This window comes from Camelus dromedarius, chromosome 19 (assembly GCF_036321535.1).
Source record: "Camelus dromedarius isolate mCamDro1 chromosome 19, mCamDro1.pat, whole genome shotgun sequence".
NCBI classification, from domain to species: Eukaryota; Metazoa; Chordata; class Mammalia; order Artiodactyla; family Camelidae; genus Camelus; species Camelus dromedarius.
The window spans coordinates 8724163-8739321 of NC_087454.1; the positions used below are offsets into that span (position 1 = coordinate 8724163).

At 41.8% G+C, this 15159-nt stretch overlaps 2 protein-coding genes across 2 annotated transcripts in view; one reads left to right on the forward strand and one right to left on the reverse strand.

Moving 5' to 3' along the window:
* Positions 1-1392: 1392 nt before the first annotated feature.
* NOL7 (nucleolar protein 7) lies at positions 1393-5226 on the forward strand. Its single transcript, XM_010980085.3, has 8 exons — positions 1393-1689; positions 1772-1832; positions 2448-2506; positions 3785-3816; positions 4076-4157; positions 4484-4605; positions 4685-4762; positions 5043-5226. Exons 1-8 carry the CDS (start codon positions 1430-1432, stop codon positions 5117-5119), a joined length of 771 nt encoding a protein of 256 aa, XP_010978387.1. The 5' UTR covers positions 1393-1429; the 3' UTR covers positions 5120-5226.
* Positions 5227-5904: 678 nt separating this feature from the next.
* Positions 5905-15159, reverse strand: part of RANBP9 (RAN binding protein 9) — a 73981-nt gene continuing 64726 nt past the window's right edge. Inside the window, exons 13-14 of the mRNA XM_031435175.2 lie at positions 9759-9870; positions 5905-6897 (exon numbers count right to left, since the gene is read on the reverse strand). Coding sequence (XP_031291035.2) covers positions 6767-6897; positions 9759-9870 — 243 coding nt within the window. The 3' untranslated portion in view covers positions 5905-6766. The remainder of the gene's footprint in view (positions 6898-9758; positions 9871-15159) is intronic.

Genomic DNA, 15159 nt, shown 5'->3' on the forward strand with positions numbered 1-15159 from the left:
ATGATGAAAAGAGAACTGAAAATACTACAAAATTTATGTGAAGTAGGATTGTTCAATTTAGTATTTACTGAACACCTACCATATGATGGATGTTAGAAATACAATGATTAGTATTGTATGGACCTTATCCTCGAGGAATTCACAGGGACTTGGTTGGGACAACTGTCACTATTATAGTGTGGAAACTATAGTAACAGAAATGTGTGCAAGATTCAGAGGAGAATGCAATTAGAAATGGGCAGAGTGGGGATGGGGTAGATGCTGAGGGGCTTGAAAGGCTTTAAGAGAAAGTCATCCTGGGTGGGAGGTTTTGAAGTATAAATAGGAGTTCCAAGTGGGGGAGTGTGTATCAGTAGACAGAACCGCATGCACAAATGCAAGGCAAGTAGGAAATAGCTTGGTTTGTTCAGAGAGTGATGAATCATTTGCTGCTGTGTAATGGGTGGGAGAAGATAAACAAAGATCACGATGAGCCACGTATGCTAGGAAATGAAATACGTGTACTGGGGAGCTTCGGGGGCGGGGGATAGATATACACAATACTAGGGTTGCGTTCACTACGTAACGGTGAGGCCATTCTCTTGCCGGTTTCGGGATGAGCGGTGGGCAGCCACTGTGCAAGGTCCGGGTTACAGAAGGGAGCCAGGCGGGTCGGGAGCTCACGCTGTAACCGGGGAGTCAGACAGTAGTAAACTAACCGTCAGGGAGAGGCGGCGGGGAGAACGCGGAACAGAGGCACGGCCGGGCAGCGGCCGAGGGCTGGCGCTCCGGGAGGCCGGCCCAGGCCGCCAAGCACACGTTTGGGGCCGAAGATTGGTTAAGTCTGTGTCTGTCGACCTGGTTTTCCGTCGGGGACAAAAACACTGAAAGGCACGGGGTCCTGCTGCCGTAGCCCACTTCTTCCTTTTGAAACTGCACTTCTTCGGGGAGTGCGGAGTGAAGGAAGCCGAATCTACAAATACTGATCAACTGGATCGACCAAGCAGATCCCGGACCTAAAAAGTCGGCGTCTGGGGCCTGCGGTCAGCGGTTCCTGGGCACCGGACGGCGTGACCCGCGCCAGCCCGCCTCGAGGAGCGTGGGGACCCAGTCAACCCTGCTCTCAGCATCCCTCCCGAGGAGGCAGCAGGATAGATCTTACCCCGCCTAGAAACAAGACCCAAAACTACCCGCTGCCGTCCCGGCAGGTGTGGACCGCTAGGGAGCCGCGACGCCTCCCACGCGCAGCCTCGGAGCCGGGTGGGAGGGAACGCCGCCGACTTTCCTTAGGCCACGCCCTCCCCGCTCTGCGCATGCACCTTTGCGTAGCTCAGCGGGGCCTCCGAAACTGCAGAGGGCAATAGAACCCGCGTCGCCTGCTCTTTACGCCACGCTCTGCTTGGGCACAGCTTCCGGGTCAGAGGTCAGACGGTACGACGCAGCTTGGGTCATGGTGCAGCTCCGGCCGCGCGCGTCTCGTGCCCCGGCGTCGGCGTCTGCGATGGTGGACGAGGGCCAGCCCGCCTCGGAGGAGGAGGCGGAGCACGGCCTGTTGCTCGGGCAGCCCAGCAGCGGCGCGGCCGCCGAGCCGCTGGAGGAAGACGAGGAAGGAGACGATGAGGACGACGAGGCCCCGGAGGAGCTGACTTTCGCCAGCGCCCAGGCGGAAGCGAAAGAAGAGGAGCGGCGAGTTCGGGACACCGTGCGCAGGTTCGGAGCCCGCGGCCGGGCGGCGACCCCTTCCCCTCCCTCTCGTCCCTGGCCGCGCTGACTTGTCACCCTTTTTTCCCAGGGATAAAACGCTTCTGAAGGAGAAGAGGAAGCGACGTGAGGAGCTGTTCATCGAACAAAAGGTTAGAGGGGAGGGAGGCGTTTCACAGCTTGGCTCGGGGTAAAATTCAGAGCTGGTAGGATATGGGGTGGGGAACAGTCGCTAGTGTTTTCTTCAGACAACAGTGAAAACAAGATGCCTGTGCTCTTTGCGTTTCACCGATTGAAAATGCGAGTGGGAAGCGATGTGACCTTGAAATTGTAGGGTCAGTCCCACCTCCGACACTCAGCGGAGGTATTTTATCTGAAACTGGGTCTTTGTGAGGATTCAGTGAAGGGCTTTGTAAACTCAGGGCATTAGAAACGTAGAGGTTGAATGGTTTGCTCTCTGATGTTTAGCAGATTGGCCACAGCATTGATCTTAGATGGACGTGATTTTAAGTGCTTTTAATGTATAACCGTGACGTGAAGATTGGAATACAGTGGGCACCCTTTCCAGTCTTAAGTCTTCCGAAGAATGGGGACTAGGTTTTGAGTTTCCAGGTCCCAGTCTTCCCACAGCTTAGAGATAGTGAAGTGTTCAGCCCAGTTCATTTCCTTGCCGAGAGGTAGGGCTGTCCTTAAAATAGTTTCAGAAGCAATCCAGGGTATAATATTACGTACCTCACTTTTTATTGACTTTCGAATATGTCTTTAAGAAAAGGAAACTCCTTCCAGATACTATTCTAGAGAAGTTAACTACAGCTTCACAAACTAAGTAAGTAATGGATCTTGCTGTATTATTTGTTTATGCACAATCTTTGAATTACATACTGGTACAAATGTTTATTTGAAGCCAAATTGAAATTAAAAGGCTACACAGTAGATGTTGGAATTTAGTGGGCAAGGTGGAGGAAAATATTCCACGTCTTAGCAGCCTTTTGCCATTTTTAAATTTTTGTTGTTCGTTCGCATAGGTAACTCTAGCTTCTGAGTTGCTGATCCCAGAGCGTTCATTCAGTAAACTGGATGAACCTGGCCCACTGTCTTTGTACTCCGGACAGGATAGAGGGTGTGAATGAAACTGTCTTGAAATCTATCCTTTAGTGACGTAGCAGGCACAGGCTCCTCAAACTCAGCCTGTCCCACACTTGCTCTACCTGCCACCAGCCCATCTTTCCTCCTTGTTCCCATTTCATTTAACAGCTTTAATAGCCATTAAATGTTTAAAGCTGAATGCTGCCCACCTGTTCTTCATTTATGCCATGGAATCAAACTGTACTAAATTCAGACTTTTAAATATTTGCTGTTTTTCTCATCTTTCCCCTTGTCACCTCTTAACTGCTTTCAGTTCAGAAGTTTAGCCTTGTATTTTTTACCTAGGACTGTAGTTCTCAAATTTTCAATGAAAGAACTTTTCCAAAGAGTTATTCAGATTCTGAATACATACATCATGGTGGCAGAGTCCCTTTCATCTTTCAAAACCAATCTCAAATGTCACCTCTCCCTTCTCTGCCTCCCTCCACCCCATTACCTCCTCCACCGCTAGCTTTCCCACTGTGCAAGTGCTTCTGTGTAGACCTCTCTCATTGTGTTTTGCCAGTTTACCTTTCTCTCCACTAGGCCAGTCTAGTGCTTGTCTCCATCCCTATTTCTTGTGTCTAAACTGAATTAATCCTTTGAGATCTCTCTAAAAAAGATGGGGCAGGCCTACCACCTTTCACTTCATATTTCAAATACTGTATTATTATAATTCTTAAATTTCACGTTACCTCTGTTAACTACAACAATCTCCTTCTTTGGAAGCCTGCTAATATACTCCTAGATTTTAAATTCTGAGAAGATACTCCCATCCTAGTATTTAGTTTGTTGACTTGGGAATTGTTCGCTTGTGTGTCTTTTTTTTCCAAAACTGATTAAAGATCCTAAGTAGAAATTGAGAATGGTGGTAATAAAATGAGGGTGTCTTATTTGTAAACCAGATGAAATTTTATAACAAGTTGAGTAATCTTTGCTATCTGCCATCCCAATCAGCTTTTTTCTTGTTTTTCCTTAGTCTAAAGAAATCACCCGGAAAGTTGAAAGAAGGTACGAACTATTCTAATTTAAGTAACTTCACATTAAGTGTCAGGCGTGTTTGCAGATTATCTGCAGTCACATGTTACTGACCCTGAGAAAGACAGCGTGGGAATAGGCCTGGCCAAGTTTAGCTTGGGCCTCTTCTGTTTCTTACAAATAAAAATCACAAACAAATCAATGTGTAGTGGATATTTAAAGTGAACTCTAGTATACGTTCCCGATTTATTTTTACACAAATGCTACTCAGAAATATAACTTATTTTTTTAGTTAATTTGAAGAAGAAAAATGAAGACTTTGAGAAAGGAAGTGACTCCAAGAAAGCTAATGTGCAGAAAGTACAGACTGTTGGGTAAGAAGAGTCATCTTTTTTGTGTATAGGATGTAAAGGTGACTCCCACCTTGGGAGGGAGAGTATTGGTTTAATTAGCAGCAGTTTCAGGCTGGATCCTCTGGAAAAATTTTTGATATTTATATAAAAATGAAACATTTCTTTGTTCTACTAAAATGTAAACATTAGTTGTAAAGTAGCCATGTGATTTAGTTGTATTCGTTGTCTTACCTGTGCATATACAGACAGTGTATGGGGGTTTTCCCCACTATTTGAGTCAACTAACAAAAATACTTTATTTTGAAATTAAGCATGGCCTCATTTTGACCTTTTGAATTGCTCACCAGCCAGAATAAAAGCTACTTGGCTCTAAGGCTTAAAGACCAAGATTTGAGAGATTCAAGGCAACAAGCAGCCAAAGCCTTCATACAGAATTGCTTATATGGTCCAGGAACCAACAGAACTACTGGTAATTTTCCTATGGACTATTTTTCTCCTCTTTTAACTGCAAATTAAACAAAAAAGTGATAAATAATTATCTTTCCTAGTAAACAAGTTCCTGTCTCTTGAGAACAAAAGGTTACCGGTGAAAAAGGCTGCAGCCCAGTTTTTGAACCATGCCTGGGGTAAGATCCAGCTTTGGTCTCTTGAATGTGATAGTTTTATATATTGAATAATGTTCACTTTTAAAGAGAGAATAAATTCTCATGAAGTATTCATTTTTTCCATACAATGGCTTCCATTAATTATTTGCAAATTGCTTCTGAAGGCGTGGCCAGTGTAGTATGTATGTGCATATGATGTGTCTAGTTTTAATATTTACATTCATGTTTCATCTAGAACATTTGTGAATTGTTTTTGCGTATTCTTTCTCTTTATTAACTGCACAAAACCTTCTATTTCTAGGATCTCAGAAAAAGCAAAATGCCAAGAGGTTTAAAAGACGTTGGATGGTCAGAAAGATGAAAGCTTCTAAGAAGTAAATCAAAGCTAAATTTAGAACGAGTACTTTGTATGTACAGAACTTAGTTATTTAAAGGATTTCATTTTTCTAAAAAAAATTAATAAATCATTTATAAGTCATTTTAAAGGGTCGTTACAGAAACCGTCAGTCTCTTTGAGGAAGCGCCCGGTCACACTGGGAGTGTAATCGTGCCTGTAGTCTTTGAGGGTCCTGGAAGAAAAAGCAGTTTAAAAGGACTTGTTTGTCCATTAATTGAAGACAAGCAGCACCCACACAGGCAGAGCGCCTCCACTACCCCCCCTCCCCCCTGCCCTGCAGCTGGCGCTGCAGGACGTCTTGCCTGCAGCTCTCAGATGCTTTAGTCACTTGGACACTTTGGTGCTGTTGGTAAGAATTTCACAAACTGTGGAAGAATACAGTATCTAAGTGTAGATAAATAATCTGTTCTTTTTAAGAAGGTTCAAGCCTCAGTGTACAAAATACAGCCAACGAACACCTTTGCAAACCAAAGGATATGGTTCTTGTGTTGAGCAGCTTGTTTGCATTCACTTTTAACCAGTTTGGGGGTTTGCTTTAAAACTGCAAGTCACATGCCATATGATGATTATGAAAGTAAGATTAAAGGTTAATTTCCTGCTTGCTTTCTGTATCACCCACAGTATCAGGCCTGATCCTGATCCCGTAAACTGAAGGTGGTTTTAGGCTGCAGGACTCAGTTACAGTACCAACCATTCACTTTAACTGTCCTCATTTTAATTACAAAAAGTATGCAAGCACCTAGTATATAAACCATTGACACTGGTATCTGTAGAAGTAAATTTTTAATGGCTGGTTAATTATATCACTACATTTTTATTGCAATATAGTACTCATTTAAGCACTTAAAAATGGAAGGTGTACAAAGATTAAATTAAGACACGGTAAACTGACTAAATATTTGGTTTTTATATAAATAATAAAGATCATAACCACACTGTTGACATGTAATACTGTTATAATACAACAGTTAAACTTGTGAGTCTACAACAGAAGTCATCTGTAGTTAAACAGGAAACAAAGTTGAAAAGACCATGTTAAAACAAAACTACTGGGACTAACAGGTCGGGATTGTAAGTAGCAACAAACATATTCACTCAGCTCCTGAGTATTTCAAGTTTTACAGTACACATTAAAAATGATTTCTTCCATCAACACTAAAAATTCAAACCGTCGGATGTTTATGCATTTTGCAAGTTACACTGATTGAATGCTTGTTTGGGAGCTGGGGTCAGAACGCCTCCCACTTTGTAGTTTACATCACCCACATGCTAACACAAACACAACCTGCTCCGTTTCCTTCCCCCTCTCTCCCCCCAACAAAGAAGGCAGGACTTTTTGGTTTCTTTTAGGTAATTGTTTCAAAGGATTTGTGATGATAATTTGATGTCTGAAATTCAGTAATATTTAACTCTTAGACAACTAAGAGGTTAAAGATGGAAAATAATTTCTCCTAACACTAAGTTAGAAAATCATTTGCATCATGCTGTAAACTAGGAAGCAATGTAAAGCGACAAAAACCTGTCCCCAGTACATAATTAAAAAAATCTAAATTTCCAATCAGCAGAGCTGGTCTACTTCCATGTTGACTATATGCCACAATATAAGTGTGAGCTCCTTAAATGCATAGCTAATGTAGGTAGTCTTCCACTGTGGCAAAAGCACAGGATCCAATTCCTGATCGAGCCATCAGTCCTAGACACTGTGTGGCCTGTCCCATGGCCAGGGCAAGTGGAGGTTGCTTTGGCAGATTGTGGGTTTCTGAGGAAAGATTATTAAAAATGGAAATAGCAATTAGCAAGACATTTTAAAAAACATCTCTCAATCGGGTAAATACTGTGTTACTTACAAAATTATTAATACCTATCCTGCTCTTAATTAACTAGCAAAAATGGGTTTTTTAGCAAATGATTAGTGCCTTGGACATCTACTCTGACAAGGTACTATGGTCACTGGGTGTTCAAGTATAAAAAAATTCTTGTAGAATTAGACTTCCAAAGTGTTAGACACTCAAAAACTTCCATATTAACTATGAGGGGGAAGATGTAATTTTTAATCAATGTCTGCAATGGGGAGTAAGGAATATTTAGTATTTCTCGTCTACCTCACCAAGGTCAGCTGATGTTACCAGAGAAAAAGGCACCAGGCTCTCAGTAGAAGGTCACTGATGGATTCTTCCCCTTCCGGGGACAGGACCCAACAGAGGTTGCCTAATCCTCCGTTATCTGGGTGGTAAGGGAGTACATGGTGATGGCAACCTTGAGCGGTAACAGCAAAACCACCCTATAATTTGAGGGGTTAATTTACAATCGATAGGACAAACATTTTAAAAGTCACCGATAAAGTTTTCAGGGTCCTACATACCAGAAATTTGTCAGACAGCTATAGCATAAATGTAGTAGTTACCAAAATTTGTTCTTTGACAGAGATGAAAAGCTGACCGAATGATAAAAGTGGCCAAACCCATAGAAGCTGGTAATTTCTCCTTGTGTGGAGATGTCCAAATTTTAATTGTATGCAGATCCCAATTAGTAAAATGACTTATCAGTCCATACGCACAGCTGACGGCAAGGCAAGAACAGGGATACGTGGCTGGTGAGGTTCCTTGTGTGTGGTTGGTTCCGAGGTTGCAGTGTGGTGATGGGAAAAATAAAGGAAAAATTCCAGAAGGGTTGAAACAAAAATAGAAAGGAAGCAGGTTCAGGACTTACAGGCACAAGAGAAAATAAAACAGGATTGAGGATATTAGGATAAAAATATGCAAGAAAAGATATACAGGTTGGTGAAGAGTGGTCCAGAGGTTAAGATGATTAAAGTACTGGCTGTTCTCTGGCAACGTGCCATTTAGCTCAGTTTTGATGGTGATATATTTTTGTCAACTCTAAGTAGGACTGACTTTATAAAACGAATTCTGCCTAAGCCAGAATCAAGAACAATTTAATTTTTACACAAAATTAACATAACAAACAATGAAAAGGAAACATCCTTTCAAAAACACCTCTTAAAGGTTCCCAGGGAAGAAACCTTGCTCAGCGGTAAGGACTTCACTGCAGTTTTATTTTGGCCAAGGGAGGCATCTGGTTTTAAGCATCCCTCCGTTTTTTTTGGCATAATGGCACTTGCAGGAATTACATACAATTAATGTAACTTTACGTACTATAGATGAAGCTATGTGCATACATAGACCCACAGCAATTTAATAGTTTTGTCATTACTTTTGCAGGAATTATAAACCTCTAATAAATTTATGCACTATTTATAGCTGAACTACACAATATATGACATAATATGTAAGAATATATATATACATCCTGGATAATGGTCCTAAGACGTTTACTATTTAAAATGTTAATTCCCTTGGAGAACCCATGATTTTTAACTGTCACAGAAAAACTGGTCACTTTTCTTCAGAAGTTATTTCCAAGTCTGAGTGTTACCTAGATATAAAGCAGTCAGGGCTTCATGACTACCAATAATGTGGTCATTTCGAAAAGACAATTTTAGTAAAATCATAATTTGCCCCACAGTCCCAGCATTGGTACTAAGTACTCTTACCAACAGAGCTAAATAAATCATATAACCAAAGAAAATACAACACATTAACCAAACAAAATTCACATTATTTATTGTATACAAATTCTAAATTTAAGAAAACTATTCCAAAACTTCAGTAGCAGACCTTAACACATAGTGAATTCATAATGACCTTTGTATGGGCAAAAAAGCAGATTAAGGCCCAAATATGAATACTTTAAATTTTTAACTTCCTTTACATTCCGGCCATATGAGCCCTGGCCCTTGTGACAAGTGTCCCTGTTTAAACACTCCAGGCCACTGCTCTCATCTAAGACAGTCTGAAACATGCGCTCAAAGCCCCCAAACCCAACAGGGCCAAGCAGCATGGAGCAGGTTTCTAAACTGGTAGTCTCCATTTTTCTTGGGAAATTACATTCTAAAAAAGTGAAAAATCACTCTTATCTAAATTACCATTGAAAATAATTGCCCAGATACTAAAACACAGTTTTCTGTAAACAATCAACTGTATAGTTTACATATAAATGCACAAAATGTGCAGTTACAGAATTCCCATAAAAAGGATCTGTTCAGTACATAAATACCACACTCACAGCAGTGAGCTGCTCACAGGAATGGCAACCGATCAGGAACAGCAAATCCCACTTTCTCACTTCACGCTCCCCTCGGCTAAGTCTCACTGTTCATTGCTGTTCTGCCCTCCCCCTTTTTCATTTTGTAACAGCATGAAGTTAAACATGCTGGACTTCAGTGCAAATATGTGTCTCCAAGGGTTGGAATCCTGTGCCTGTATCGTAAGCATGGTGGGGGCAATGACGTGGGTGCTCAGGCCGGAAACGCCTCTGCACATTCACACAGACACTTCTGTTTTCTGGACATCACAGGATGCACCCCAGTGTACTGTTTTTAGTCCATTTGAATCCATTTAGATACTGGAGGAAGTTTTCTATACTTTAAGGTAATTTTAATTTTTAAAATGTTGAAAACATCTCCCTTATCATTTTACCAAAATAGAAATACCAGCATAAATACTGTCTCTCAAATACTGAAGAGACTAGTTGGAAGTTTTGCTTTCTGGCTTCACTTACCTAATATTGCACTGTTAAGAGCTGAGCACACAGGTTCTCTCTGAATTGGGTCAAGCTGATTTCCAACTGGGCTGTTCCAAGGATCTGAATAAGCTAGTAAACTGAATGCGTCCTGTTGAAAACAGCAATTTGGTTTTTAATTCAAATAGTTCAGTGACTGTGCTCACCATGGTTTCAAGCTGCGACACAGGTAAAATACGGCTTTAAAGCACTAGACAAACACTTAAACCCATTTACCCCTATAACTAAGAGGCTACGTATTTTTTAACAACTGGATTATGTAGTAAAGCCCAAATTGTTTTCATTTTTCTTGTAAACAGCCCTTTTCTATCATCTTCCCCTTATTCCTACAACACATACAGAACAGAAATAGATAAAAATGGAAAAAACAAATTCCTGTGGAATGGGCTAATATAGGTTAAGGTAAAGAGAAAGAACATTCTGATGCTTTACAATTTATTACCACTGACAGGGATCGGACCTGCCCAAATGATCACTGACACATAGTCTTCTTTTCAAATGGCGGCTCTGTCTTCTGTCTTCTTTCTGTGGGGGATGCGTAACTACAGTGGTTTCAGACACTGGCCTCAAGTTAAGCTGCATCACCAGTGTGGCGTTTGGCAAAAACAACCTTCCTAAGTATCAGTTTCATCATTTGTGTGATGAGGATCGTAAGAGGTTCTATTTCAGAGCCCCATGGGGACTAACTGAGCTAAATGAAACTAACAACGTCAGTTCACGCCAATCCTTCAATAAATGATCAACGCCCTGCTCCAGAGTAATGTTACGATGCAGATGTTGGTACAGTTAGACAAACGCAGGACACCCTCCCAAATCAGAAGGCATATGTGCAGAGGACACCTGCACACGTGCTGCGGAACCGACCCAGCGAATGCAGTGATACATCACTTAAAAAATGCTGGTCGCTGAACTTGAAGAGTCACATTTCTACAGAATACACTCTCCCAGGGAAAGCTGCTCGCACCCCTCTAGTCATCCCACTAGTGGGGGGAAGGCTCGTGCTCAGCTCTGTTCTCGCCCCGTCAGCTGAACCGGCCTCCCTGCTGTGGCGACCAGAGAAGAACTGCCCGCAGGCACTGCTGCGCCGTCGGAGGTCACCCCGGGGGCGCGCACGGCCCGCCAGTCTTACCCTGTGGAGAACTTCACTCCCATAAGACTTCCTGCCCCAGTTATGACTGCAAGTTCTTTCAAGATAAAAATTATTTACTATACCACTCTGAACCACCTGCAGCCATGCATGGTTGCTGGCTTCAAGGGGGAAAAGCTTCACACGCCTGCTGATGGCGAGCCCTGCTGCTTAGTGGTGTTTAAGACACTGCTTCCCACAGAGCTATTAGGTTCTATTTCTGGTTCCCCCCAATCCAAACTTACTGATGGAGAAAGTATTAATATCCTAGCCTGTAAAGCTAACTCTAATCAATCATTATTTAATTTTAATTCACCTCACAACCATCTAATAAGGTATATCCCTATAGAGCAGATAAATATTTAAAAGACAAAAGGATTTGTCCAAGGAATAACTGCTACATAAAACTTCAAGCACAAAACTATCCTCTTGGTTCTACATCCTGACTTGCTACCAAAAAGGTGAGATGCTGCAGTCCCAAATCTCAAATCAAGACCATTCTGTTTATACCTTCTAGTATTTAAAGCAAAATTCATAGAAAAAGGTCCGTTAGTACTTTCCTGTGCACTAACACTGTGTGAGGCCGTGGTTCAAGCGCTCACGTGGATCACAGCTCGTTTAATCTTCACAATAACCCTACGAGGCGGGAACTATTACGCACATCTTAGAAGCAAGCCGAGGCGGCGAGATTACGACCACACAGCTAGTAGCACTGTACTGCCTTCAGTAAGTGCCAAATCTAATGAGGAAAACAAGTCTAAAATTTTGCCCTCATCTTTTCAGTACAATTGAATAAACATTACTGGACACAGCTACCAGACACCGAGGACAGATGGGGATCACCAGGACCCTGTCACTGTCCCAAGGACTCAGTCTTGTGCAGAAGGCAGACATGTAAATGAGTGATGTTCTGTGTGTCGCTTATTCACACGCAGAACTGTGTCACAGAAGCCGTCACAGAAGTCGGCTCAGGCTACGTGGAAACTGAGGCTGGGAGGAAGGAGAAAAGGCACGGGTGAAACCGCGGGTAAGGGGCTAGATCCCAAAACACCCTAAAAGCTTGAATGTTTTCCAACAAGGAAACAGAATTTTAAATGAAGGAGTCACATGGATTAGACTTGATTTTAGATGGATCACAGAACACTAAGAAGCAAAGCTTGCAAGTTGAGTGAAGCTGTAAGCAAGAAAACTAACAAAACCTTTAAAAAAAGGTTTACATCATCAAGTTCCCTAGAACTTTTTCTTTCAGAAGAGGAATGAAATTAACAAAGCAACATTGATATTTTAAATCCCGCTGTAAAGCTAACTGGTGATAGTAACCAAAGGAATGCGAAGAAGCAATTCTGAGATACATGTTAAACCCAGTGACGGAGAGTTAAGGTAGGAGTCCCACTGGCACATCCCTTTATTCCTGCCGGTGAGCTGGTGGAGGTTTCTGGAAAACAATACAGCCATATGTAGCAACAGCCACAAAATTGTCTCCTTTGACTCAGTAATTCTATTTCTGGGACTTTATTCCAATAAAGTAATTTTAAAGAAGAAACATAAAGGTACAAGTATAAAGGTGTTCACTAAAGCATTTGAAAAAAGGCAAATAAAAACTCTAAAAATAGAGCAATGCTTAAATACACTGATAAAGCAACACATCAGAATATCATGTAGCCATTTAAATTGTCAATAACTCATAGAAAATGGAAATAAACTTTTATGATAATAAATAAGAACAATACAAAATAGGGTAACTACAATTACTAATCAGATGAAATCCACACCCATGGGATTTACGGCACAAAACTGAAAATGCCTGTGAAACAGCATGGATTATGGGTTGCTTTTCATTTTAGAAAAAACATTACCTCAGTGGGAATAATTTCTGACGGAAACGTGGCATTTAGGGAGGACTCTCAAACTCTGCTTACATTTGGCTTAAAATCTGTAGCAGTTTCTAAGCAGGGTGCATCTCCGTGACCCCACTTCTGCTTCTATCACCAGACTAGGAGCCGCCCTGCGCACCACCCAGGCGCTCCTCTCGGGAGCCCCTGGCAGACTCAGGCAGAAAGCAACAGAAACCAAGAACAGGAAAAGAGGAAAGGGAGACCGAGAAAACCAGACAGCAGTCAAGAGAACCACGGCTGCAGCAGACACGTGTACCTCAGGGCAACCTTGGTAAATCTCATCTTCACCCTGAGCCAAACCCTTCTCTCTCTACGTACGTATGTATGATTCAGAAGTCTGTGCAAGTTCAAAAAAATTAAAGATGATAAAACCCACTTCAGTCACTCGTGACCTGAAGTAGAAGAAGAAAAGAAAAAGTGGTAATTTCTAAGCCTTCTCAACCATGGTAAAGAAACGTGTTCTCTGTGTGTTACCCTCAGCCCCTCCAGCGCTGTTCTCTGGGTGCTTAGCGGCTGGTCCATTACTCCTTTCATCTCTATCTGGATCAAGATAAGTTTGACGAGTGGGAGGGAAGCCGCTCAGAATGTTAGGACAATCTCTGAAAGGAGCTGGCATTTGCTTAGAAGTCAGAGGTGCAAAATCAAAGCCATCCACATTTGTTAGATGAACAGTTACATCTTCACTTAATTCAATATATAATCAAGAAATATCTTTAATAGGCCATGTAATGGCACCTCCTGTGCTTCAAGCAAATTAGAATCAAAGACAGAATAAGCAATGGAGTGAAATCTTAAAATTTCAAAGGCACTATATAAAATCATACTCAATACTCCCAGATATCCCCTAAAACAATCAGTTCTCAAAGTATGGTCCAGGGACAGCTGGGTCCAAGACCCTTTTAGGGGCTCTTCAGAGGTCAAAACTATTTTCATCGTATTACTAACATATTACTCTTTTCTTACTCTCATTCTCTCACTACTATTCCGTGGGGTTTTCCAGAGGCCACATGATGTATGATACCACAACAGACTGAATGCAGAAGTAGGTATGAGAATCCAGATTATCTTCTGGGATTTTTAAAATATTTTATTTATTTATTATTGCATTACTTTCTTTTTTTTTTTTGGCAGGAGGGGGAGGTAATTAGGTTTATTTATTTTTAAAGGAGGTACTAGGGATTGAACTCAGGACCTCCTTCCTGCACGCGTGCTCAGCGCTCTACCACTTGAGCTATACCCTCCCCCTTACCTTCTGTTAAACCTAGCATTAAAGATATTCACAAAAATGTAAAGCAATGCTACTCTTATTTTTGTTTATTTTAGGAATATAAAATATTTTTATGAAAATAAATATGTAATGATTTTTGTTATTTTAAAAATTAATAATTTTAGTATTCTTTCTAGTAGAGTAAAATCAATAAATGTAACTCATACAAACAAAAGCCCTTTGGGAATCTTCAATAGTTTTTAGTGTTTAGATACCAAAAAAGTTGCCAACCACTGCCCTAAAACCACCTCAGTACTTATCAAAGAAGTTCCCCAAATGAATGGCTTTCGATAGCTGAAATAGTAATAGAGTCTGAGAATTAAACTTCTTAGCACTCTTGATATCAGAAACGATTCTACAAAGACGCATAGCGATGAAAATTCCCAATCTGGAAGAATCAAGTTATGAGTGCCTTTATCTTGAGGTGTGTATAAGTGGCCCCTTAACCCATCCTAGACTAGACAGGGCCCCTCTGTCCAGAGGCGCTGGGCTGAGGCTGTGGTGCAGGTAGCTGTTTCATTTTTGCTGAATTTACGCCACATTTAGCGCTACTAGGTGTTGCTCACTGGCCCTCTCTCTGTCCAGGTCAGGAAGGGAGCACAGGAGTCCTGCCCTCTCCTTCTGTATCCAAGCATCGATCCTGGGCCACTATGTGTCCTGGGCCACTACGTGCATCTCCCCTTTGATTTTGTTTTGGACTTCCCTCAAAACACTCAGGAGAAAATCTTCCTAACGAATCATCTCTGAGCCTAACCTAATGCAGGACAAACAAAACAGAACAGCAACAAAAACAATGGCTAGGTTAGCGCTTCGCAGGCTTACAGCACTGGTGGGACTTCTGTGATTATGGAAAATGTCATCTCTACAACCAGCTGCAGTGCTGATTTAAGGGAGGGCAAAACTCAGTCTTCAGCTGAGACACAGAACTGTGGCTAACTCACTGAACTGTTTGTTTTATCTACCTCACTAACCAGCACAGGCAGCAATCCAGAAGAGACTAGAAAACGTATTTTACCTATTCTGTGAAAGATGACCCAACCTTCACTAATCACCATCAAAGTAAAGGCCACATATTATATACATCCAATGTGC